A 27,889-nucleotide genomic window follows, 5' to 3' on the forward strand; every position below is an offset into this window, starting at 1 on the left:
GAACCAAAGCCATGCATGAGCTAGTCGCTGGTGTCGGGTTGAAAAAGAATTACTTCATGTATCTAGGGAAAAAAATGAATTATGAAATGATGTTCTCAAGAGATGAAAGGCTTTTGCAAGGGGCCAGTGCCCTTCTGTCGGCAGAAGCAGGCTCGGTGAGTGCAGACAGCCGACGGACACTGTCCAGCTGCACTGACATCAACTCGGCCTCCCCCAGTGACTGAGGATTTATCTAAAGCTTCAGGCCGAAATCCGCCTGTATTCCTGCAGGGGGCTGCACCCCATGACAGCTGGACTGTTACAGCAACGCCCAAGAGAAAATGACTCAGCAGCTCCCCAACTCCTAGCAGGACGGGAATCACCCCTCGCTCTCAGAATCTTGGCGAAGACCAAAGCTCCGCTGGGCAGAGTTAGTGGCGTGCAAGCCTGCGGCCCAAGCCGAAACAGCCTTCACCCCACCTACCTCTCCGATCTCTATCAGTCTCTTCGAGGAGACCCAGGGCAGCTCTCACTGGGCTTTGACTCAAGTCCTGCTCCTTTCTGGGGAGGTCACTAGACCTACTCTCCTGCCAGTTCTCACTCATAACTGAAGTCTCTATTTTGGTCACCTCACCTTCTACCACCTTCCGTTTTGGACCAAGATCCGTTTTTCCCTCTTTCAAACACCCATGCCGATACACAGCAACTAGCAGGCCCTCAGCACCAAGCAGCTGAGAGCAGCTAGACAGAACACTGAATTTAACAACTGACTGGAGCTACAGCTGTGAAATCTTTGGACCAGAGGTGACTCCCCGTACATGGCTGACGGGGAACATATCATCCTAGAACTACGAAGACCTAATTCACGAAGCGTCTAAAACCATCGGTGCCGGCTCAGAAGCCGGGCCGGCAGAATTCCGAGAGCTCGCGGCGTGGTGTTCCCATGAAGCGGGCACCCAGCACCCCAACATCTCACTTTTACACTGCAGTCCTTGTCGCATGATCCCCCAGAGCAGCGAGCCGCAGTGATCGCAGAAGGTGGGCACTTTGTAGTTGTGGATGCTGAACTTGTGCGGGATGTTGATTCCGAACCTCTGTTCAGCAATCTACAAAAAAAGAAGCAGAAGGACGAGAGCTAGGAGGCCGTGCCCACCTCTTTGACAGAAACCGTAACAGGAGCCCCCCAAACGCAATGTGTTACCATGACACCTGAGCTGGGGGAGATGACTGCATTGTGCCCTGGCTTTCCTCACCGGGCTGAGCACATTTTCTCATCAACAAGATTCAAAAGAAAGGGCGTAGTGGTGGGCATTAGATCGTTCACCATGTGGGGAGATAAGGAGGAAGGAAAACCTTTTTTTTTTTTAAATCATCTTTTGTATTCAGGCTGGATTTCTCTCCCTGCCAACTCCCTCGTGCCCACGTCTAGTTTCTAAACCCTTCTAACTGCGGGAGCAAATAGGTCTCTTACGGACCTTACACTTGCTGTGACCACAGGCTTTCCCACATAGTGAGGTGGGTGGAGGCCTAGGGGAGGCGGTGGCACCCAGCGAGTACAGAACCACAGAAGGAATTCGCCCCAAAGCGACATCCTAGCAGCTTACTTGGCCCTCCCCGGCTGGGCCTGCCAATTGCCTTTTACAATCGGAGGGCACGGGTCCTGCTTGCATTTCACAAACTCTTTCCAGCAAATAATGAGACAAGGCATACACGCTACAGTTACATCACCATTTGAAACGACAATGGGACAAGGAGTAGGGCAATTAGGACTCCTCTTGGAACTTGGCTGGTCTCTTTCTCATCAAAGCTGTGCCTCGTACCTCTCCAAGGGACCTTTAGCAACCCTGTAGGTGTCCCGTAAGCAATCCCTGAGCTCCAAGTCAGATTCCAATGCGTCCGTAAACCCACTGCTCCCTGTCAACTATGCTCCAGCTGCTTTCTCTCTCCACAGTTTAGAACGTGCCCTCCCCAGCTGAATGCAAGGCGAGCGACGAGAATGAGATTCAAGCATTTATACACGGAAGTGCATCCTCCTGGAGATTTTGGAAGACACCGGAGGAGGCGAAGAGTCGCCTTACCGAGGAAGCACAATTTCCAGTTAACAAACATTTGTCACATCTATTCTATCGTGTGGAAGCCTCACCAAAAAAGCGCATGAAGGACATACAGATCCCATTCTTAAGACTGAGGCTGACAGAGAAGCTAGCTAGCGGAGGCTAGATTTGCATACGAGTCCCGGTGGTCTGAGGCCGAACTCAGGAATCTTTTCAGTCCTCTAAACCCCTCTCTGAATCAGAAACACTAACTGTGCAAGCTTGTAACCAGCTGATCACTCATGGGATCCACCCACGGACAGGTCATGCTACATAAGCCCAGAAGTAAAAAAAAAGCATAATATAAAAAGGAGAGAAAATTCGATTCTGATGCCACCATTCACTTCAAGGAGTGCAGAAGGGAAGCGGAAAGGGGACGGAGCAAGGAGAGAGAGCGGGCTCGTGCCGCCCCTTAGTCAGCAAAGTTCTATCTTCTTACCTTTGAATCCATTTTGTTCATATTGTTCTGGCAAGTGCAGGCTGTAACAATTAGATGGTGGCAGCGTTTATGGACGACACAGGTGCACACTAGGGAATGAAATGCATGATTACACACTCCTCGGAAGCTCACGATCTGCCAGTTCTAGTAGAGTCAACAAGGACCACACCATGTCAAGGTGACTCGATTTACTGTCAGGCCCACCCAATGGCATCCAGCGTACCCGTCCTTCCCGCGGTCATTACCGTCCCCCTAACTCACGCCTTTGCTCACACCCAAACTATTTGCACTCAAGTCTTGAGCCTACTTCATCTTCCCTGGTTTTCCTCCTGCCCACACCCACCGCCATAGGAATCCTCTCATGGTATAATTCTGGTCCCCGTGCCTCACGATCTAAACCTTCAACGGCATCTCATTGCCAGTAAGTAGAGTTCAGATTTCCCAGCCAGGTTTCAGGCCCTCCAGAAGCTACCCCTAAGCTTACCTGTTACCTTTCTTTGTTCTAATAGAAACTAGACTGGTTGCTCTTCCTAGAGAGCAAGACTTCACCCTCCTCTGCCCGCCCTGCATTCTCTAAGCAGGTTAAGAGACAACATTGTGTCATTGCTCACCCCTAGCAACAACGGGGTTGGAAAAGACAAAAATTTAGCTTCAAGATTTAAGGGGACTGCTCACAAAATGGCACTCCCTTTCAGTATTCTCACGTCATCTCAGAGACAAAACTTTAAACAATTCAACATTATTAGGTATCTCGGCTTTAGAAATAAAAACGTCCCCTCTGCGCTAAAATGTAGCCAAAATTTAAAACACAACCAAATACTTGCATTGGGAGTGTCCCCTGATCGTCAGAGTAATCTATTACAATATTAATGAAATGTATCCTGTCTCCTCTAAATATAACCAGTTTTTAACATAGGAACAACATTAAACACAGTTTTTGAAACGTTTTCTTACCTTGACATTGATAACCTTGTTTCCCAAATACTCCCCTGTTCAAGACAATAGAGAAAAGCGATCATCAGTCTACTTCAGCAACCACGCCCCTATGATCATAGTACTTTAGGAAAAACAAATGTATGCCATACTCTGCTCCTTCCTGAGAAACCTAATTTCAGAGAACCAGCAAAGAGGAGGTGATTTCTGAGCCCTTGTTACCACAAGACCTAGAGGTTGTCCTGTGATGATCCGAATCCCCTAGTGACGCACACAGGTGGGTGTTGGTGGTCCTCATTCTGCCCACCTCCCCCTGTGGCAAAGCCCAGGTCCTCAGCTGGTCATGTGACTGAGTATCAGCTGCAAGGCTGCTCAGCTCCAACGCCTTCTCTGGCATTCTCACTCGCATAGACATAAAGATGGGCAGGCCGTGAAGTAAACAGGTGAGCCCACCACAGCTGCCTGGCCTGAGGTACCCTCCCTCTTCCCTGTGCCTCCATAACCCCTGGAGTCCGGGGGTGGGGACAGAAATGCTGCCACAGGATGCCCGTCAGGCCCATGACTATCATGCTGGCCTCTCCCCAGTATATTCTCTGGGCGATGATGATATCATCCCTCATTATCATTTAACACAGACCACATTTTATTAAACCTGGAGGATGTGCCAGGCACTGAGCCAACCCGCGGATGGGCAGTATCTCACTTAATCCTCACAAAAGTCCTGCGAGGTAGCACGCATCATGGGAAGGCTCAGAGCCCAGACTCTGAAACCAGATGGCCTGGGCATGACGGGGGCACATCACTAATTCCCTCGAGCCACGGTTTCTTCATCTCCAGAGGGCAACAATGACCGCAGCTCCTACTTCACAGGGTCATCATGAAGGTAGAGAGAGGTGATAATGTAAAACGCTTAGAATAGTGCCTAGAACTTTATGTCCTACATAAAATTTTATGAGATAAGCAAAATAAAATTATCTTTATTTTACAAATAAGGAGACACTGATGGATTATATAATTTATTTAGGTTTACACAGCTAGTTGGTAATGAGATTGAATGTCAGAGTCCATACTCTTAACCGTATATATGTAGCACATACAGTAATACTCTGTATGTGTGTGAGAGAGAGAGAGAGAACATGCAAGCAAAGGCTGGTTGAGAGGGAGTTAATGTTTCCTTGGTGGAAAAAATTTAGTGGTTATCAAACAAGTTTCCATTGAGAACGTTAGCTGAGGTCACAGTTTGTCACCACAAATGCCCACAGGGGCAGGCAGGTCACATAAAGGAGGGAAGCAGAACAGTCTTGACATGAAATGAAGACTAGCAGACCTTTCAGGTCAGGAAAACCACGAGGAGAGTGGTGGACAGCAACTAACTAGCCAGTGCGGAAGACCACAGGAGTGGAAAATGAGCTCAAAGATGCCAGAGTTTTTCACTTTGTTCAATAGACAATGCACCAGGAACTTGTTTCTGAAGACTACAGTTGTGATGACACATCTGTTGGCAACATACCAACAGTCAGTTGTGGGTCCTTGGTTTAGACAAGGCTCTATTCTTTTTTTTTTAATTATTTTTATTAACATATAATGTATTATTTGCCCCAGGCGTGCAGATCTGTGAATCATCAGGCTTACACATTTCACAGCACTCACCATAGCCATACCTTTCCCAAAGTCCTTAACCCAGCCACGCTAGCCCTACCCCCCCACCCCCCAGGAACTCTCAGTTTGTTTGTGATTAAGAGTGTCTTATGGTTTGTCTCCCTCCTGATCCCATCTTGTGACAAGGCTCTATTCTTAATTTAAAACACCAAAAACACTAACCCTGGATCCTGACTGCTAAAAGATAGCAGGCACTTTTAAACCAAAGTAATCAAACATATACACACACAAAAACAAAAAAAAAAAAAATGCAAACTCACTGATCAGTACTTGAAAAAATTACTCTGAGCCAAGTGCTTCTGACTTAAACAAAATGACTACGGTTTGCAACACAACCAGGATTTCCCTTTATGCTATGGATACTAAACTGTCTTTTTTTTCTATAGAGATGGGTATGTACGTGTACATGTTTGGAGGTGGGCGAGGGGGCATTTCCTTCTTCTCTTTCCAAACACATGTGTTTAATGCTGGCTCTAAGCAAAGGTAACTATTAACTTCAATTTATTTTACATTATAGATTTGCCACTGAAATTTCAGCTTCGGTGACGCATATAGGAAGCCATTGCCCCAATTCACCTAGAATTTCTGGGCTGTAAATTATCTCAGTTCCTAAATGCCAAGGATTATAGTACGCAATCACTGAAGTCATCACCTTTGGCCACATACCATTAGGCTGAAGATTACTGTGTGCTTACTTTACTTACAACCAACTAAGTTCTATGACTTACCATGTGAGCCCTACTTTTTTAAAGCAATATGGTTGTCGTTTCTCTTACTCAGTGGCCAATTATCCAATTTATTGATTATCCATATATTGACAGGTTAGCCTTCCTAGTTCATGCTCTTTAGCCAGTTCATGACTCATTAGCATTCTCCCCAATTAACTGGAAAAAGAAATAGCATCTAAATCTTGGATCCGTAAAATGTTTAGATTTTTTTTCACTGGGAATTCAAATTACTGGGCCAACATATTGGAATAAAAAGGCAAAAATCAGATTCTGAAACAACTCTCGAGAATCACACTTCCTTCTGAAACCACACACAACATAGAGAGAAGCTCAGAGGAAGAGAGAAGCCACGGAACCTCTTACCAGATAAACTCCCTGCAGTGAGAGCAGTAGGTGGGCTGTCTCAGGTATGTGGCCATGAACTTGTGTCCATTGATCTGGTGGACTCGCCTTCGCATAGCCCTTTGGCGCTTCCTGGTGAAATGTTTGAAGATTCGGTCTCTCTGCAGAGTGGCTGTACAACAAAAGAAAGGAAAAAAGAACGTGCAATGAAACTAGCTGTATCTAATGTAAGAAAAAGTCTAACAGCTCAAATACTCTCTAAATTGTTTCTTCTTTCTTCCAGATGCAAAACACCCCAGAACATCACCATGCTTGCCAGTGACCTTAGGGCTCTTCGTGTGTAAGGGCTAGACCTAAGTGAACTCTGAGATCCCCACTGCCCGCTCATAGCTGGCTCTCCAGCACAGACCATGGATCTCCAGGGTTCTAATGTTCCAGTATGGGACATCAGCCTGGCTTTCTAGCTCCTGTCCCACAGTGTGGGACGCTGGCTAGGACTACTAGAAGTGAAGCAGCTTTCTCATTATTTGCCTTTCGTTCCGCCACCCTCACAAACAGAAGGAGGGAAAGGCCGCAGCACAGTAACCACACTGCCCAAAAGCATCAGTCCAAACACCGTCTCTGGAATGCGTAGAAATTCACCAGGACATAATGCAAAGTTCCTTTTCCACATTCACAATTTTTAAAAATCGTGACTCTTAGTCTGAAGAATCAAAACTGGGCACTATCTGAAGACAGCAAATTATGTCTTGCAGATAAATTACACTAGAACTTTCCCAAGGTATACAGTGACTTATGATTAATACAATAAAGATTACTCCTTCAACAATGATTTGCAATTAATCACTTCAATGCAAAGAAAATTTAAGAAATAATGCAAGACTAATCTGCTAAGAAATTTTAAAAACCTGGAAGAAATTGAAGATATCCATGAAAACGCAAATGACCAAAATTAAAGAGCTACATACAACAAAGAGACAATTGTTTTAGAAATAAATTAGTAAGATTTTCTTAGGACTGCCTCAAAAATCATTCATGCCCAGATGGTTTCATGGGTGAATTATTTTTAGCCTCTAAAAACAAGATGATATTGGGACGCCTGGGTGGCTCAGTTGGTTGGGCAGCTGCCTTTGGCTCAGGTCATGATCCCAGCGTCCTGGGATCGAGTCCCACATTGGACTCCTTGCTCAGCGGGGAGCCTGCTTCTCCCTCTGCCTCTGCCTGCCATTCTGTCTGCCTGTGCTCGCTCTCTCCCACTCTCTCTCTGATAAATAAATAAAATCTTTAAAAAAAAATAAAAATAAAAACAAGATGATATTAAACCTGCTGCAGAATAGAAGAGAAAAGAAAGTGCCCCATTTTTTAAAAGGGAACTATGTGATACAATCCTAGGACTAAAAGACACAACAGATTTATCCAAAGATATATCAGAAAAAAGAAACCAGAGGTTTGTGATCATTTTTCATGTCATGGACTCCTTAGTCTAGTGAAATTTATGGATCCCTTCTTAGAGTAAATCTTTTAATCTTATATATATGTGTGTGTGTGTGTATATGTGTGTGTGTATATATATATATGATTACAAAGGAAATCAAGTATCAAAATATTAAATTTAAAGTGAGAAATACATATCTATTTTTAAGAAATTACTTAGTGTTGTACCTGATCACTCTAATAATTTTGAAGACATGATTAGCAGCAGTTACATTTAATAGTAGTGAAGTAGGAGTTGCATTTTAAAATATCCATTAAAAAATTTTTAAAAATCTGTAAAATCTATGATACAGTATGAAAACACCCAGGATTTCTATGGTGACAACAAACATAATTACTGCTAATACTGCCGTGGGTTAGTTAACAATGGAAGAAAATGCTACGTCTGTGTTACAGCTTAGTGAAAATATTTTCTTTCACCAAATTTCTGGACCACCTAACTTCTAATTATGGACTTCAGGACAAGTACCCCTCTGCTTCCATATCCAGCTCACTCATGAATACTGATGCAGGGATTTTCCTTATTGAAGTTCGTATACTTACAAAGCGAATAGGAAAGCAATATTAGAAAACATCAGTGGTTTTCAGGTTAATGGGGTCTTTGCTCTCCCGTTCTTTTACAATTCATCCCCAACACAAATAATCCTTCCCACTTAATAAGTGTCTACTCTTGCCCACTACATTGGCTTCTCGGCTTCTTGAATGTGGCGTTATGGGTGGGGAACATCTTAATACGTAATAAAAACTAACTGCAAAGCAAAATTGAAAATCTTGTAAAAGTTGAAGAATTTCATGCAGTCTATGGAAAGTGATGTTTGTGAATGGCAAGAGTCAAACCTGAAGGCAATGGTAGATAAGACTCTGGTAGAGTTAGATCTGTTCATAGGTGAACAGAAGAAGTTTGATATAGAAAACAACATGATACTCATTTTAAAAGAGAATCACTTGAATAGTAACATACTGGGAGAGGCCCTTGAGAAACTGAGGAAGTCTCAAACTCTTGCCAAATATAGCCTATTTAAAACTGCACTATATTAGTAAAAAATAAAATGTATAGTATTCTGCCATAAAATTTTATCTGAAAAGTTACTGTGTTCTAAAAATTAGTGCCTATGATAAATCAAATGCATTCAGTAAAGTTTTTAATAATTTTAGCTTTGTCAAACTCCTTCTCCCACTTTTGAATAGTAACAAAATTTAGCCTTCATTTTGAATAGTTTATTTTATGTGAACTTTTCTCAGTAGTAATGACATTCAGATAACCAGGAAATTCTATACTGCTCAGCATTACCTTTTTTTTGTTTTTTGTTTTTTTTTTTTAAAGCTGGGGCAGGGAGGGGCAGAATGAGAGGGAGAGAAAATCCTAAGCAGGCTCCACACCCAGAATGGAACCAGATGCAGAGCTCAATCTCATAACCCTGAGATCAGGACCTAAGCCAAAATCCAGTGAGATGCTTACCCGACTGAGCCGCCCAGGTAACCTGATACTATTCAACATTATCTTAAAAGAAAAACCCACTCTGAGCAAGGGGCAATCTTCCCAGGAGCACAACAACTAGTATATTATTAGAAAACCTATTGTGTTTTATTCTACTAACAGGTAAAAGAAAGTAAACATGATCACTTCAATATATGTTTAAAAGGCATTAGATAAAGTCTAACTTGTAATCTAATAAAAAACTTTTTGGAAAGAATAGAAGATTGTCTCCTTAACATGACTAAAACATTATGCTCACAGGTCAAAAAATAAACGGTAAATAAATTTTTAAAAATCCCATAAGAGTTAAAAACAAGTAAGACCAATTATCAATTGCTTACTATTATTCTGAAGGTACTTGCCAAAGCTGTTAGAGATGAAAAGAAAATAAAAGATAAAGCTATGGAGTAGAGGGAGAAGGAGGCAATGATGTCATGATTTGGAGATGTTTAATACATGACTAGAAAACTCAGGAGAAGTTAGCCCAATCTACTAAAAACAGAGTTCAGTAAGATGGACAATAATAAATCATTAAAAGTTAACAGATCTTTAATAAATCAAAAGAACCATTTAGAATATATAACAAAAACATAACCCCATTCATAAAGCTACAAAACCCAAACTAGGAATAATTTATCAGAGGAAGTTTAAGACTTATATGAAGAAAACTATAAACCCCAACTGAAGAAGATGAAAAGATATGTAAAAGCGAACTTCCTAAATAGAAAGACTTAATACTATTAAGCTGTCAATTCTTTCTAAACTAAATTCAACAAAATCCCAATAAACATCCCCAAAGGAAGTCTTTAAATTTGACAATTTTTTAAAAGTTAATTTGGCATCGGGACGCCTGGGTGGCTCAGTTGGTTAAGCAGCTGCCTTCGGCTCAGGTCATGATCCCAGTGTCCTGGGATCGAGTCCCACATCGGGCTCCTTGCTTGGCAGGGAGCCTGCTTCTCCCTCTACCTCTGCCTCTGCCTGCCTCTCTGTCTGCCTATGCTCGCTCGCCCTCTCTTCCTCTATCCCTGACAAATAAATAAATAAAATCTTAAAAAAAAAAAAAATTAAAAGTTAATTTGGCATATTGGGCACCTGGGTGTCTCAGTGGTTTAAGCCTCTGCTTTTGGCTCAGGTCATGATCTCAGGGTCCTGGGATCGAGGCTCACATAGGGCTCTCTGCTCAGCAGGGAGCCTGCTTCCCCTTTCTGTGTCTGTCTCTCTACTTGTGACCTCTCTGTCAAATAAATAAATAAAATCTTAAAAAAAAAAAGTTAATTTGGCATATAATTAAAAATAAATACTTAAAAACTGTCCAAAAATTCTACTGAAGGAAAGAAGACTTGTTCTACACGATAAAACATTAAGTTACAATATCTAAAACAGCATGCTACCAACTCAAGAAGAATCCAAAACTAGAAATCAATTTCGCTTAGAACATAACTTAAATCAGTGGTAAATGATAGATTATTAATAAATAGTGTTTAGACAACTAGCTAGCCTTTTAGAAAATACTTTCACCTCATTCCTGACACCAAAATAATCTCAGGTAAATGTTAAGGAGGAAGTTATGGAAAAATAGGGAAAAATTATCCTAGGATGGGATAAAAGTAACAACATTCTAAAGCCATGAGAGACTCAGATTTGTAATTTAAGAACTTTAAAGTTCTATTTGGTAAAAGACACAAAATGGAAAGCTAAACAAAACAAACTGGGAGAACAAGGACTTACAACACATGACAAAGGGTTACTATTTATAATATGTAAAAATTAATAATAAAAAGGGATGAACAGTCTTGTAAAAATGGGACAGAAGCGGCAAAGAGGCAATTTATAAAACTATAAATGCAGACAGACAATAAACACACCAGATGTCTGATCTATCCTAGACGGGCACGTAAGAAGCAGGAGGTCAAAGACATTTTACTTAAACTGGCAAATATTTATAAGGATTGCTCATGTGCCTCTGCTTACAAGGGAATGGGGCACCTCTACTCTCTGCTGGTAGGAGTGTAACTGGGCTCCAGTCCTGGCTCTTCTGGCTGTGTTCACCACACAAGCCTCAGTGTTCCCATCCATAAGCCGAGTAATGCTGTCCTCATACTGCTTTTCCAGGGACCTTCCAAGGAGGTAATGCAATCAAAGTGTTCAGCATGGAGTTAGGCCCAGGGTAGCATGCAACACATGTAGGAATATTGTTTATGGAGACAGGTATCTGTCAAACACCTGTCAAAGCTGTAAATGTACATTTCCTTTCATTCAGAAATTCAATGTCTATGTTTTTTCTATAAAAACATGAGAAAGAATGTATGCCATAGAGATATCAATTACTATTTTCTATTTAACAGTAAAAACTAGGGTTTACATAAGAAATTTCAAAGAATGAAATGCAGAAATAAAGAAAATGAATTTGGTTAAGACACTGATGCTTTCAGAGGCTCTGGCATAGTTAAAATAGTACCTGCTTCACTGTGTGTGTGTGTGTCTGTGTGTGTGTGTAAAACTTTTGGCAATCAGCCTAATTATTTTCATTCTCAGGTTTCCCATCTGTCTCAAGAAAATAACTATATCCCTGTCCTCAGCCCTATGGGGATCATGTCATAATCAATATGGCCAAGTTTCTTAAAATTCTGGATAAGGATCACACATGAACAGAAGTCCCTCCATTATATAGCTCTCTCCTGCAGTATTTCCAGAAGCCTTTTAGGAATAACAACAAGACCAGATTTTAATTCTCCTTTGCTGGGCAGATGATAAAATTTGGTCTAGTGACCACGCTGTATCTAACATATGCTCTCACCAGCCTGAGAACCAGCTCAATCCTCGCCAAGGCAAAACATGCATTGAATTTCTAAACACTTATCACACCTAGATGCAAATTAAATTCTTCCCAGGGGTCTAATTATCAAGAATTTTCTTCTTTAATCCCTTAATACCATGAAGAGTGGTTAAAAGGTCAGTTCACTTGTATTTTCAGTATTTCTTGAATTGAATCCCTTTCCCCCAGCTTCCCTGACAGCTATTGCCATAGTAATAACAGGGCCTCTGAATTTTCAGGTGATTCCTTCTAGCCTGAAGGACTAGGAAGAAACGCTTATAGCCACCCACCATGTTGGTCATCCCTTAAAGCCTTCGCTCCTGCCTTCCACCCCTCCTGGAATGCCCTGTCCTCTTTCCCCCTGCCCCCTGCCCCCCACACAACTAGTTACCTTAGATTTATCCCATCGGCCTCAGAGCCTCAACGGTGACCCCAAATCCTGAATCAAGGTGAAAGGCCCTTCCCCTTCTTCCCAGCCTCAATCTTTTCCTTTATCCCACAGCAGGTGTCCCAGATGTCTCAGAAGCACCTCCCATGTGCTCATTTTAATAAAGCTTCACTCCTCCCTCTTCTGTCTTCTTTTGCCTGGGTGCCTCTTTGTTTCAAAGCACAAAACACACTCATGCACCCCTGGGAATTTGAAAGATGTTTGGTTAAGAAAATGGGGGTGGGGGTGCCTGGGTGGCTCAGTCCTTAAGCTTCTGCCCTGGGCTCCGGTCATGACCCCAGGGTTCTGGGATCGAGCCCCAGATAGGGTTCCCTGCTCGGCTGGAAGCCTGCTTCTCCCTCTCCCACTCCCCCCTTGTGTTCCTTCTTTCACTGTGTATCTCTCTGTCAAATAAATAAAATCTGAAAAAGAAAACAGGGATGGACGGGGGCTGCCCATGGCTTCAAAGGACTTTCACTGTCACCTTCTCTTGATAGATGCCCTGGACGGGAAGAAGGAGTTCTCAGAAGGCACTCTGCCCAGGCACAGACTGGACCCCCACTTTACCATCAGAGGGCACAGGGGGGCTTCCTAGCTGTTTGTACCGCCCCCTGTTGCCTTAGGACTGAGTCAGAAGAACAAAAATAAAATAAGCTATTTAATCCTTTTGTGCCTTAAACCAACCCAGGCTTGGAGAAATTTTCCAGATCACACGGGATTCTTCTGAACACGTTAGGCAACCTGAACGTGCTCTGCAGCCAAAACTTGCATCACAACTTTTGTTTTGCTCCTTAAGATGCTCATGCCTCTAAGTAAATAGGAAGCTGGCTCCGTGCCCACCAGGGAAATTCACATTCCAGGCTCAGAAGTGGGCAGGCCTGGAGCCCTGATCTGTTTCACCCGGAGTCAGTTTTGACAAGCCGTCCCATCCATGGGGTGGGGAATAATTAGGTCAAATACAACAAAGATAACTATTCTGAAATAAAATTTCATGTCATAAAATCTGACTGTCATCCCACGCACTCTTTAGAACTTCAGAAGGCACAAGTGACTAGAAGCCACCAAACAACTCCAGGGTTAGTTTTCATGGCAAAAAGTCTTGCTGGACGGAAACGTGTTGCTAACCTGAGGCCTCATGGGGGAGGGGCATCTCTCTGAAGTCTGGGTAAAGCTGCCTTATCTCAAAAAGAGTAAAGGTTTCATCCTTTTTAGCCTTTTGCTCTATCTACCTGAAGCTAAAACTTTCTATTCCAGGGGCAGAATTCTGTTATTTGAAAGTACTTCTGGAAGCAGAGATCACGTCTCCTAATTTTCAAATGACTGTAAGCAAATTCAATCAGAGACTGAAAGTCTATGGCATGCCACCTTTAAACTGTCAGAATTAAATAAGTATTTCCAGAATAAAACATGCATAAATGAAATAACTTGATTCAGTGTAAAAATACAATTCAACTTTGTAAAGTTGAATTCACTTAACAAGCAAGGGCACTGCAATTTACAAAAGTCTGTGGCTTGTCGTTAAGGGGCCAAGCTGAGGAAGTTGTGGGGCCTTTCCACACAACAGGCTGGGAGTGTGTGGTGGTTGGTGCTGGACCTGGAGCCTGGGCAGAAATCATGATTCCTCCCTTCCAAGCTGACCTGGGGCACACTGCTGAATCTCCTCTGCCTCAGTTTCCTCATTTGCAGAACAGGAAGCACAAGAGAACCTTCTTCAAAGGACCACTTTGATGACTCCCTGAGCCAGTAAGTGTTGCATAATTGTAAACTCTTACTTCACACTACCATAGAGACCAAAGAACAGAAAGGATTTAATTCAGTCACCGAATTGCCTAGAAATCAACACTTAGGAAACCATTACCTTAAACATGGCACCCAAGGTTGATCTAGCTAGCTAGAGCCAGAACTACCACTAGAAATCCTCTGCTCTTTGTTTTATCCCTCGGCTTTATGGTAACACAACACTGGGCTGTGTCCTTTATTAACATCAGGTCTCCTGGAATCCCTGGAAAGTAATACATTTTCTGGTGAGGAAACAGAAGCTAACAGGAAGGTTAAGTGAGGTCAAGCAGCTACTGATAGAAGTGGGGTCGCCAGACTCTGTTTAGTATTGTTGAACTATGGAGCAATGCTATCCAACATCCTTTTTTCCTTCTTCCTGAGATATTTGTTTTATCATTTGTATGTGTGGGAGGGGATAACTTGAAGAAAAACAAACAGGAAGACCTTAGAGGTAGAGAAGTCACTAGTCAAGAAAAAACCAGAAAGTATTATGTTGTTTAGCTTTCCAAAATATATCCCTGAAAGGTAACAGGATAAGGTGGTGGGAGAATCTTACTTAATATCATCAAACACACTGAATAAGCAACCACCCGGTCACAAAACTGTGTGTACAAAGAATGATGCATAAGAATTTAACATTAGATGATTCCTGTCTGAGACAATAATGATACAAACAGATTAGGACACGGGCTAGGCAAATACCTATCTTAAATGCATCTCTACAATAAGCATACACCCCCAGTGGGTGAGAGCATTTAGTGGGTGCTGAGTGAAGAAAGAATCACCGGAGTTGTGTATCTAGTCCTCTGATTAACTAAGAATGACTTTATAAGTGCACTGAGCTTAGCAGTTGTTTGGAAAAAACGAACAAGAATTTGATACGCAGAATGGAGAGAAGGTTCCGGGACTTTAGGACAGCACCAGTGACAAAGACTACAAAAAAAAGGGTGTTTATATTTTAAAATGGCACGCTAAAGCCCCCCAAGTAACACTAAGCAGTACAGAATCTTCTGTTTTTGAAAAGTGCATACCACATGACTCATAGTTATTTTCAAATTCAGATAGAGTGATTAGACTCAACGCATTAGGAGACCTGACAGGTGTTTCTCAGGGGTTTGCTCCTGCCAAGCAAGCTCTGTGCATAAACACCTTCCATCATGCATCACGTGGACAGCTATCGTTGGCAAAGCGGGAAGAGAAAAGTCACTTACTAGACTGACTCCCATGCATGGCCCTCATAGCGCTGTGAACGCTGACCCCATCCTTACCCATCACTCCAGCCTCCTCCGTGAGCAGAAAGGTGATCAGGACAGAGCTCCTGGACGTGACCAAAACTCCATCAAGAGCCACGGGGAAGGCCTTTCACTCCACTGTTGGGAGGGGGGAGCACTGCCTCCCATCATTCCCTCCCCATCTTCCCCTCTGTTATGCACGAGTACTGTGCGAAGTCTTCCTGTCCCAGCGCTTGGAGAAAAGTACTTCAGCTCCAGTGTCTGGCTCCTCTTACTCTCCAGCTTCTCTTTCTTGTCCTTCTCACCAGCTCTCCTCTTCCACCCAACCTTTACACTCATGTGTGTCCCAACGCTCTTTGCACACCATTCTGGTCTTTCTGGATGCTCCCTGCATCTCCTCAGAGACCTCCTATGTTCTCTTGATTTCTAACAATTGCCCATAAACTGAGGACTCCCAAAATAACAGCTCTAGTCCTGGTTTCTAACTACATATAAAAAGATACTAAACATTTCTAGGTAGCTTCTTAGCATCTCTCCAAGTAATCCCCGGATTACCTAAAATTGACATTTGTAGGCTGAGTCCTCTTCCCTGCCTCTTCAACCCACCCTTTCTCTTAGATAATAGTATTACTATCCTTGGAGTCATCCAGAAAAAAACTAAAGATGTCTTCAGATCCTTCTTCTCCACCCACAACCCATCAACTGTCAAGTTCTACTAAACCTATTATGATCTGACTAGATCTGCCCCTCCCATGCTCACCGGGGATAGTTCTTGCCGCCGCCTTCCTCTCATCTAGACTAGGTACTAGTTTCCCAGCTAGACTCTCTGCATAAGGTTGCTCCCCTTTGTAATCCATCCAGTTATGCATATGAAATACAGGTGAGATCATGTCACATCCTGTTGGGAGACAGCTCCCCTGCTATAGTCCATGTAAATTTCTTGAACAGAAGATAGAGTAGTTCTCCCAGCTGGACCATAGTAAGGTAAAGGGGGTGACTCTTCCCCAAAAGTTAGTGTTCCCACCATCCGACATCCAAGTAAAAGTCAAATCTGACTTTCAGCATCAAAATGACCTTCAGAGTCGTTCCCCTTGGTCCTCACTCTCCAGGGTCTGGACTTGAGGGCCTAGGAACAGGGGTGTCCACAGAGTTCTGCAGAGGCAGACTGAGGAAGGCTTAGAGTAAGCCTAGTTGTGAAAGCACAGAGAAGATGTGTTCAACCTCCCTTGCAAGAAAAAGCATCTAGAGCATATGATTCTGTGTACTGTTCAGTTTCCACCATTAAGCCTGGCTTACATTGTCCAGGCAGGCCTCAGCTCTGCCTTAGAGAGTGCATCAGTGTGGAGAAGCCACCCTCAGAGGCTGCCATATTAGACAGAGGTCCTTGCGAAAAGTGAGAATCGCCAGGGAAAACTGAATCCCAGGACATAAGACTTAGGGATACAAAGTCTAGCCACATCTCCCAGGTGGCAGGTCTCCCTGTTTCCAACCTTGGAGGATGAGGATTCCTTTCATCAAGAAGCCAGCAGATCCTACGCTTCTCTACTAAGCCTGTTCAGTAGACACCAAGGCCAACATCCCTGACCCAACATCCAACACCCAACATCGCTGGGCTCTTTTAGCAATCTCAAGGAATTGATAGAACATCCTCAAGGGGCTGAAAAACTGGGGTAGTTATCCTCCAGCTGCCACTTGTCATTGGTTGATAGCTGCTTCAGGGGTAGGGAGCATCAATTCTCTAAAATGTCCAGCCTTTCTTTGTGCCCTGAGAGGAAATATGGAGAGGACATCCCCAACGTCTGCTATAGAATGAATTTATGCCTACTCTGGTCCTGCTTTCTTTTTTATAGTTTGCTACCATAAACACCTCCTAACAAGAGCTTCAAACTCTTTGTGGAATTTAATATAAATAGAAAATTCCTATAGTAATATTTTTCAGCTATTATTGTGACTTCTTTCTGTACACATAATTTAATGACAGAAATTCCCTCTTGTTCTCTATTATCAAATGCAAAAGTCCTATTAATCCCTTTCAATAAAAAATGGTATGGATTTCTACCCTATTGCTGTGATTCTACAAATATTTCATTCCCCCCATCCGCACTGATTTCATCCATAAATAGACTTCCAGCTGCCACTTCATTCTTTAGTTTTTTAAAATCAAAGTTAAACACTGCTGAGTGGTTCATCACCACCAGGTTTCGGGATGAAGAGGAAACGTATTTCTGGTTCATCAAATTTGGATTGGATTATATAGAGGTAGGTCCCCATTAGGCCTCGTGCTGCCCTCCGACTATCTGGAAAATACCTCAAAATGGCATTACCTTCAACTCTAAGCTTAAGTTAGAGTAAGAATCTTGGTTTATGTGCTTTAAAATGTAAGCATTTCCCAATTATCTGGTAATTTTTTCTTTTATCTTTCATTATTAAATTTAACTGGGAGGAAATATCTTATCCATGGTATCCCTTGTTCCCAAGAACCTTTTGAGCTTAATGTAAGAAGATCTTAATGCTAAGAGCAACATGTGAAATGTCTTTTTGCTCTTTTGCTGTAGTTGTCTATAAAGATAATAAACGATCACTTTAGAAAATGCAAATGATGCCAAAAACCATAAAGAAAAAAATCTTCTTTTAAAAGTCATCTTAAATCTCACTGTAAAAAAAAAATCACTGTAAATATTTTGATGAACATGCCAGATATATCCAGCATATAGACCTACATACAGTAAGTGCCAACTACTTTTCACACAAAGCGTCTTCCCATATCTTATTTTTCAGAAGACTTCAATTGGTTAGAGTAGATTTAGGTATATGGTAAAGTTGAAGGGGAGGGGGCCAGAGGTTTCCCAAGTGCTCCTGGATGATAACACAAGCATCACCTTCCCCATTATCAGCATCCCTCACCGGGACAGTACCTTTCTTAAGGAGAAACCTTCAGTGAGATATCACATAATCACCCAGAGTCCACAGTCTACCTGAGGGTTCACACTTGATGTTGTACATTCTCTGAGTGTAAAAAGATATAAATGACATGTATCCACCAGTATACTATCATACAGAGTATTTTCACTGTCCTAAGAATCTTCTGTGCTCTCCTATTTCGTCTCTCCATCCCCTTCTGACACCAGCTCTGGCAGCATTGATCTTTTTATTGTCTTTTAATTTGTTTATGGTTTTCCTTTTCCAGAATGTCACACAGTTGGAATCAGACAGTGTATATAGCCTTCTCAGATTTGCTTCTTTCACTTAATGGCATTCATTTAAGGTTCTGCCCTTTCAATGGTGTGATAACTCATTTCTTTTTAGCACTGAATTATATAGCCCACTGTCTGCAAGGACCACAGTTTATTTATCCCTCCATCTACTGAAGGACATCCTGGTTGCTTCCAAGTTTGGGCAATTATGAATAAAGATGCTACAAACATCCAGAGCACCTGGGCGGCTCAGTTGGTTAAATGTCTGCGGTCGGCTCTGGTCATGATCTCAGCATCCTGGGACTGAGTCCCACATTCAGGCTCCCTGCTCAGCAGCGAGTGTGCTTCTCCCTCTGCCCCTCTCTCTGCTTGTCCTTTCTCTCTCTCTCTCTCTCTCTCAAATAAATAAAATCTTTAAAAGAAAAAAAGCTGCTACAAACATCCATGTGCAGGTTGTAGCATGAATATAAGCCATCCATAATTTTTAAAAGTTACTATTCATTTTTATAGCAATTAATACTAAAGTTACCATTTAGTCATCGTAGCTTATAAAAATGAATATGCATCCTAACTAACTTAAAAGTAAGCTAGTAGCATTAGCATATCATCCCTGTGAAAGCAAGATTTCCCTGGAAAATCACCTCTGTGATTTTCTCATTCACTTGAATCTTAGGGACGGCTCTCCCCAACCCCCCACCCCCCGGTCCCCAATCCCCATCCCCGCCTCCAAGCTCAGGTTGGTCTTCCTTCCTCACAAAATAAAAAAAAGCCTCTTATACAAACAACCTGTCCATCCAAAATCTTTTCCAGATAAACATGTGTTTCCTGCCGAGAACTAACAAGAACCCTGCCCCATAGCTTGGCTTATTCCATTTCCCTTTCAACGTTTTTGCCCTCTTTTCCACAAGCAGATTTCTGAGGTCTCTTCTAAGTCTCAACTTCTGATTTTATGATTTTTAGAAAAACCCTACAGGATATTAGCCATGAGGAATATGATGCCTAATCATTTCCTTCTCCAGCTACATGGCTAGAATGAAAGCACTGCTGCCTTCCTCATGCTGCTGACTCAACCTGATTGTTAAAACCACGGCACCATTGCTCATTATAAGCCGACTAATTCCAAACCTAGTGCTGAAGGTAAAATACCTTTATCACATAGCCAAATCTCCTACAACACTAACACCAGGGCTTTGAACCTCAGCCAGCACTTTATGATAGTTTAAAAAAAAAAAAAAAAAGGAAGGAGCCAGCTGCTTTAATCAAATGTCACTTATATCGTATGGTCACTTCCGGTCAGAAGCCAGCAATTTAGAACTGTGTATCTTGGCTACTAGGTTGGGCTTTTCTGTTTGTTTGCTTTTGACAATTACATTATGCCTTAAGTTGGGTGGGAACAAAATAAAATTAAAAAGAGATAAAGAAATGAAACTTTTTTTAAACTATAAATGAAGACTTGATACTGACAGGGATGGAAATCTCTGATGAAAGTACAGTTTTGGATTAGCAATGAATCCCATCTTTTATGATGCAGGTTGGCATCCCTGTGCTTTCAGAAAGAGAACATTCCACTAGTCAAGGACCAATGAGTTCTCTTTTCTTAAATCCATTCAAATGGTTCTTTCTTGACTACCATGAATAACCCAGCCTATATGGTGACTATGAGTTCATACTTTACCAGGAAAGGCAGAGATGGATGTGAGAATTCTTCAAAAGATGTGACAAATGCCTCCAACCCCAGAAGTACTGAACACCAGCTCACCACCCCACACCAACAAAAGTCTGCATATTGTAGTTGGAATTCAGAGGCTTATATCATAATCTCATAAAGGTACAGTGTAAACATAAAAACAGCTCAACAAACTACTAGGGCTCCCACAAAAAACTGAACAGGGCTCTCAACCCTCAGCTGTCACTAATTCACAAATCACTTTTGGGACAAGGAGGCATTCTGCTCAACTCTGGGGATTCAACAGCAGGCCATCTTTTGCGATGACATCAGTCCTCCATCCCCATATGGGCTCTAAGCACACCCAAACCTTTCTTCCTTTTCCAGCATATGCTTATTCAACCAACAGGTCTCGAACGTTTATCAAGTGCTGGACACTGCAATGGGAATTAGGGGTACAGTGGTGAACGAGGTATGGTAATGCCGTCAACTGTCTAATGCTGGAGGAAGGCTGTGAACAGCTGTTATTATGCAGAGTAGAAACTTCCGTGGAATGTGGATGGGCAGGTGCCTTACCTAGATGTGGGGGAGTCAGAGATGGCTCCTCTGAAGAAGTACAGTAAAGCTCTAACCTTCAGAACAAGTGAAGAAGAGGTGAATCAGGAAAAATGGGGAAGAATGTCACAAGAAGAGGAAGCCATATGTCTCAGTGTCCAGAGTTAAAAGAATACAAGACTCAAGGAACTCCTAATATTCACCTCCCGACCTGGTCACCCAAACACCTAGTAGCTGCCTCAGCATCATCAAATACTTGACCGATGTCTACTACTTACCAGAGCCAAGAACACCACAGAGGAGGGGTAAGAGTACTCAAGAAGGTTCTTGAATCGCTTATCGCTATGCTGGGGTCCAGGAAGAAACTACTGGAAGAAATTCCCATTTGTTTGTTTCTCATACTCTTCATTTCAATTCTGTGACACTTTATAGTGCTGATAATATACACTATTTCATATATAATATAAATATTATTTTACACACTATTATATACAATATATTACACAATATTTATATTATGAATTCATTGATAATATAAGAGTACTGCAGAGATGTAACATTTATAAGAAAACATACATATATTTGGGGTGCAAGCTCAGCTCTTGTTCACTGACCTCTGCAAGATCAAAAAAAGTTCGGAGGCCATGACCTAGATGGATTTACATTCTAGTTGGAGAAACAAGCTACATGGAGATGAAAGGCACCAAGGCTAAGGGCTATCGATAAGTGTTAGAGGAGCAAAGGGCAGGAAAAGATACCTGAGGGCTGGGGTGGTCGGAGAAGGCTCCATGGCAGAGATGGCATTTGATTTAGGCCTTGACAGGGGAGTAGATCTCAGACGAAGTCAAGTAGATAAGTCTGAAAAGAATGACCTAAGCCCAGGTATATGGTTGCTAGGAAGCAATGAGAAAACCACCTTCTCTAACACAAATGATTCCTACTGAGTAGCAGGACAGGTGACGGGGACCAGAGTGGACACAAATGTACGCAGGCCAGTGGGCATATCCAGTATTGCTCTAAGAAATTGCATTTTCTCTTGCCAGAAGGACAGAGCCTGGTATAGGCATGTACTCCTTCTGTGTTCAGTGGCAAGAAATGGAAGAAAACTGAGCTAAATGCACAGTGAAGGTGTTTCTCATTTTTAAGTGTCTATGTTACCACTGAAAATAGTTTTCAAGAATGAGGGCAAAAGAAAGATATTTCAGAAAACTGAAATTGCTCACCACCAAATACCTCCATTAAATGACTTTTAAAGTATTTATTATTTTTTTAAGATTTTATTTATTTGAGAGAGAGAGCATGAACAGCGGGGAGGGGCAGAGGGACAGAGAGAAGCAAACTCCCCGCCCCTGAGCAGGGAGCTCCACATGGGGCTTGATCCCAGGACCCTGAGATCATGACCTGAGCAGAAGGCAGTAGCTCCAAGTGGGGCTTGATCCCAGGACCCTGAGATCAAGACCTAAGCAGAAGGAAGTAATCGACTGAGCCACCCAGATACCCCTTAAAGCATGTACTTTGAAGGAGAGGAAAAAGATCCTCTGGGAAAGGTCTGAGCAACAGAAGAAAATGTGAGTAAAAAATATATATAAACATTTAGGTAAATATAAACAAACAACTATGGAGTAAGTAATAATGTCTAGTTAATGGAGCTTCAAAAGAAAAATAAAAAGACATCTAAAATATCAACCAATTGTACATAAGCCAGGAGAAAGGTGAGTAGAAAGAAAGCATTCTAAGATCCTTATGTGCTCATTAGGATCTTAGACCATTTTTGCATTCCCGCCAAGAATATGAAAGTTCCAGGGTCCCACATTCTCATGAACATTTAGTGTCGTCAGTCTCTTCGATTTTAGACATTCTAGCAGTATCTTATTGTGGTTTAAATTTGCATCTTTCTACCACCTAAAAATGTTGAGCATGTTTTCATACTTATTGGCCATTAATATTTTTTCTTTTGAAAAAAAATCTGTTCAAATCCTTTGCCCATTTTTAAAAGCGGTCTTCCATTTGTACTCTTTCTGATATAGCTGTTCATTTTTGGAAGGAAGTTAGCAACTGTTTTTTCCTTTTAAGAAAAGAAACATACTCTACTATTCATTCCATGGGATTCACCTGGGAACCCTCATCAAGACTGTGTCCAAACTGAGGAAGACAAGGAAGGTTTCAGAAAGGCTATGGTTCATTTTACCTTTTATACCTACATATAGGTGGAGAAGGGTGTTGGGGGGGAGCAGATGTCAAGAAATACGTAGACTTATGTTTTAAAATTCCATGCATATAGTATTATTCTGGCCAGCAAGCACAGAAAATGACATTTTTGCCAAGTCTTTTTATACCATTTTTAGCTGAGTAAGATAATCCAGTTAAATTTCAATATTTTAATAAAATTATTTTATTAAATAATTTTTAAATAAAATTATTTTATTTTAATAAAATAATCCCAAATTACAATGATTCTACTTCATCTCCATTTACAATTTCTATCATACACCACAGAAATAATTTTTTTCTGGCCTCTCTAGAATGGGTCTGGTTAACATCACTGTCAATTTCTTTATTAACTGAAATCCATTTGGTTTTAGCAACTGCCACAACAATCAGTCAATTATGGCAAAATCCAGGGAACACATATTCTGGGATTCCCCAAAGCTCTGAGAGCATCAACTATGGGTATGACTGCTCGCCTTCTTCATTTGGTAGTAGTATCCTTAGCTACCGTATGGATTAAAAAATAAATAAATAAATCCTGAGATCCAACTTCGATCACAAGATTAAAAACAATGGATGAGAGTGTGCCCTCTACCTACAAAGCATTTATCAACCTTCAGCATTTGCCCTTCAGAAACATAGTTTGGACTCAGTTCTACAGGTTTCTATTTGAGCTGTTGCCCAAAGCTTACAGCTTAGTTCCTTAATGTGACATAGTAACTGATTAAAGAGCCTCTATGCTCTTTCTGGTGCCCAAGTTTAGTTTTTCTCATTTTCCTATTTGTATCGGTTGAGAAGACAGGAGCCGGTTTCACTTGATCTGTAAGGAATGAAGCTTTTCATGTTTCCCTCTCTTCTCCACATTGACTGGAAACTCAGTGTAAAACTTAGGACTTCTCTGTAACAATTAAGAGACAATTCCCTCTCGCTTTAATTTTGCTTCCTTTAAGAACTATGTTTAACCTTTGACCTTGAACATGCAACAGGAAACAAGGGAAGGATGTAAACAACGGCATTCAGAATTCTTTAAACTGTGCAAAAAAGGGAAAACGGTTACTGAAATTTTTATCCACCTCCTCTCAAAAAAGGGGGGATTTTAAAGAGATATTTGGGGGAATAGGCTAGCCAGAGAAACAATTTTTTTTTTCCACTTTTTAGGCAATAGTTGAATTTCAGATTCAATCAAACCAGTGGGGAATTTTTTTCTGTTGTCAATAGACACAGAAATTTTTGCTTTCCCTAAATAAGAGCTCCTGCTAACACGCATGAAGCGTTTTGGGTAGTGACGAGCATGTTTAATGATCAATTCCTAGAAATAAAGTAGATCAACTCTCAAATGACCTGTTTTGGTAAGGGCCTACGACAAATAGTTGTGACCTCAAATCAGAGAAGAAACAGGCTCAGGAACTCTCAGCATCTGGCGGAGATTCGGAGAGGAGAGCTTTGTCTCTGCTTCTCCGAGTGCCCACGTTTCCGCATTACAGACTGTCCCTAATTCCACTTTAGGAATCCACTGCATTCCTAAAGCAGTAACTCATAAGAGATGAAAGAGTTGAGTTTCCTCAAACAAAACTTTCCACGCTTTCTGGTAGTTGTATGAGAAAATTCCTCTGTGAACACAAGAACGGATACTTCGGCTTCCTACTAGAGGTGTAGGTGAAAGACTGAACAGAGAAACTATTTTTATAAGCTCCAGCTTCTTACTTAAAACTATATGAATAGTAATAAAAGGAGACTTTTCTCTTCCAGTATTTGTGGCAAACTCTAAACAAAAACAAGTCATCAAACCATAAGTGACTCTTAATCTCACAAAACAAACTGAGGGTTGCTGGGGGAGGGGGGTTGGGAGAAGGGGGAGTGGGGTTATGGACATTGGGGAGGGTATGTGCTATGGTGAGTGAAGTGTGTAAACCTGGAGATTCACAGACCTGTACCCCGTGGGTTAAAATATATTATATGTTTATAAAAAATAAAAAATTAAAAAAAAAAAAAAGCAAAAAAACCTCAAGTCTTTACAGGAGGCCTCTCGGACTTCTTTGGGGCAAAATTACCATCTAAGACGATAAAGAAATGACCCGGATCAAAGGGTTATTAAGAAGAGACACCGTTGATGAAAATATTCTCAGCAAGGCTGTTTGCCTGGGCTACAAAAGCTACGAACCTGGCCTCAGCCATGACAGGGGCAGGATGAACTAAACCCTTTATCCTCGATCACGTGTCTCGTGGCTTGAGCCCTGTTTTTTTTTCTTTATTAATAAACAAGGAAATCATAGTTCTGATTTTTTTTTCATGTTTTCATTGAAGGCACCGGCAGATGCATTGCACAAGAGGGAGTGTGACAGCTTGGCGGTGTGTGTTGGGCACGCGCATTCGAAACAGGCAGAGACATGAAAACATTCCTCCCTGTGAAGACGCCAAACGAAACTGTCCCAGGATGCATCTTGGTCTGCTTTCCACGGACCTGGAACTCGAGTGTGTGATCAGCGCGCTCCACACGGAGCAGAGCACAGTCCTCACCCTAAGATTCAGAAATGCAGGACTTGGGCGAAGAAGGCAGATGGAGCTGGGGGTCAAGGACAACAGACTCTTAAACAGCTGAAGTTGCCCAAGACCAAGTGTCTCACAGCCACATATTTCAGCCTTATTACAACCCCAGCCTTTTGCGGAAGGTCCTCTGGAGCCCAGACTGACATCCCCTTCCCTGTTTCCCACTCTTGTCCCCCACCTCAACACAGTCCTACCCACTCTGGGCCCTTCCTCCTGCAGGACTCGGCCCAGGTCACTCCCCTCACCAGGAATGGCTTCTCATCTTGCCCATGGGAAGCTGCCTGCCCACTCCTCCCGCACCCAGCTCTCTCTCTTTTCCTTCTCCACTACTGTGCACTGTTCTAACACTGGTCCAGACGCAGCCCTTCACGGAGACTGCATAAGCTTGCAAAGTTCTTCCGTTGCCTGGGTATTGTTGCCTTCTATCTTGAGTAGAATAAATTTCTTAGTGCAAGATTTTATGGTTTTATATCCTCCCAGGATCTGTCATAATGAGCATCTAACACCCACGAGTGATATCCTTGCAGGTTACATGAGTATACCACTGAAAATTATAAATTCAATTTAAGGATGCCTTGTTCCCGTTTCTGGGGATCTAGAATGCTATGGTTCAAAGGGGCTGCCTGCTTCTCAGAGGCCATGTCATCGTAGCCGCTGCATTGTTGTGACCTTTTTCTCTTCTTTTTTTCTTTTCTTTTGGTAGTCATCTTTAAAAGGGCCTGGCCATGGACTCGTTTGTGAGCGTTCCTTTAGGCTCCAACACAATTTATATACATAGATTTGGACAAAAGTTCATTCACTTATTAAACTTTTCCAAATGAAATCAGAGTATCTGGGGGTGGGGACCAAGAATCTGCATTTTTAATTCTAAGAACCAGTGATCCAGCAGGAAGGGCACATAAACAGTTAAAATACAAAAGCAATAGTCAGCTTATCTCTAGTCTGCTTGTCTAGGGTGCTGTGAGACCGGAGCAGGGAGCCCGGATGGTGCGGGAGAATGCAGAGCACTCGCAGAGGCGGTGATGCCTGGACCGAACCTACAGCCTGAGCAGCAGTGTGCCAGGGCACCTGAGAAGCTGAACAAACACCCAGGGGAAGTCTTTTTTGAGCCATTCACACTCCGGCAAGCTCCTAGTTAAAAACCATTCAGTGGCTGCCTTCAGGCGTTAAGGCGCAGGAGCGTTAACAGCTGGCCCAGCCCCCACCATCATCATAGGACTCATCCATCCCCACTGGGCCCGGGGTCCATGCCTGCCTTCCTCTCCTCTCCTTACTCTCGTGGCCTACTCCCCAACCCAAAGGATGTCAGGACTTGCTTTACTGACTCTTATTCAAGTCAGGGTTGGACTGTCCTCCTAATAGTATCCCCAGCACCAACACCAAAGGTTTTATCACAGAGACTCACATCTACCGGTTTAGACTGTGAACTAGGGGTGTGTACATGGTGGGGGCGGGGGGGCTGAAGGTGTATCCCCAGTGCCCAGTATATAAGAAGCACTAAATTAGTGAATGGATTGAATCCTGCTCACATGAAAAAGTTAACGGAAGTATGAAAGAATGTGCCAGATTCAAGTACCTCCAGGTTGTTTACTACTGCTAAGCCACAGTGAGTATGAATGACTAGGAAGAGATGAGATTTCAAAGGAAGGTTCGTGCCAAACCCGTACAGAAGAAGGACCATGACCTTCACAGATCCTAAGAAGGCACTGAAAGGTTTCACAGGGAGGAGTTGTGTTATGAGATTCCCCAAGTTCTCTCAAGATAAGGCCAAGAGAAACCGAGGCCTTCTAGGGCTGTTTTGCCATGATTAAGTGGAGAATACACGTAGGAAAAGGGGCGCCTGGGTGGCTCAGTTTTTAAGTGTCTGCCTTAGGCTCAGGTCATCATCCCAGGGTCCTAGGATCGCGCCCCACGTCAGACTCCCTGCTCGGCTGGGAGGCCTGCTTCTCCCTCTCCCATTCCCCCTGCTTTGTGTTCCCACTCTTGCTATCTCTCTGTCAAATAAATAAAATCTTAAAAAATAAAAAAGAATACATGTAGGAATGATGTAGTACATTATAAAGTTCTGTGTAAAAGTGAGACTATCTTGTGAAAGGAAACCTATCAATCTTAAAGTGTTTAACTTCGGGATCCCTAAAACTGGTTGCACATTTTGGTGATAAAGGGTGACAGAAGGGTAGACATCAGGAAGTGCAACTACTTATTAGGGATGATGAGGGAACAGAGCATCCTGGGAAGCCACTCCCTTTCCAGAACACACCAGTTATGTCCCTGAGACACTCATAAAACCACCTACTAGGTACTGTCTACTAGAAACTGGTC

General features: G+C 42.3%; 1 protein-coding gene across 1 annotated transcript in view; it reads right to left on the bottom strand.

Annotated features, from left to right (window-relative positions):
* Positions 1-27,889, bottom strand: part of PRKCH (protein kinase C eta) — a 226,206-nt gene that overhangs the window by 99,008 nt on the left and 99,309 nt on the right. The window contains exons 3-6 of the mRNA XM_082734940.1: positions 6,195-6,345; positions 3,466-3,500; positions 2,512-2,600; positions 956-1,085 (exon numbers count right to left, since the gene is read on the bottom strand). Coding sequence (XP_082591066.1) covers positions 956-1,085; positions 2,512-2,600; positions 3,466-3,500; positions 6,195-6,345 — 405 coding nt within the window. The remainder of the gene's footprint in view (positions 1-955; positions 1,086-2,511; positions 2,601-3,465; positions 3,501-6,194; positions 6,346-27,889) is intronic.

This window comes from Mustela nivalis (genome assembly GCF_964662115.1).
Source record: "Mustela nivalis genome assembly, chromosome: 6".
NCBI lineage: Eukaryota > Metazoa > Chordata > Mammalia > Carnivora > Mustelidae > Mustela > Mustela nivalis.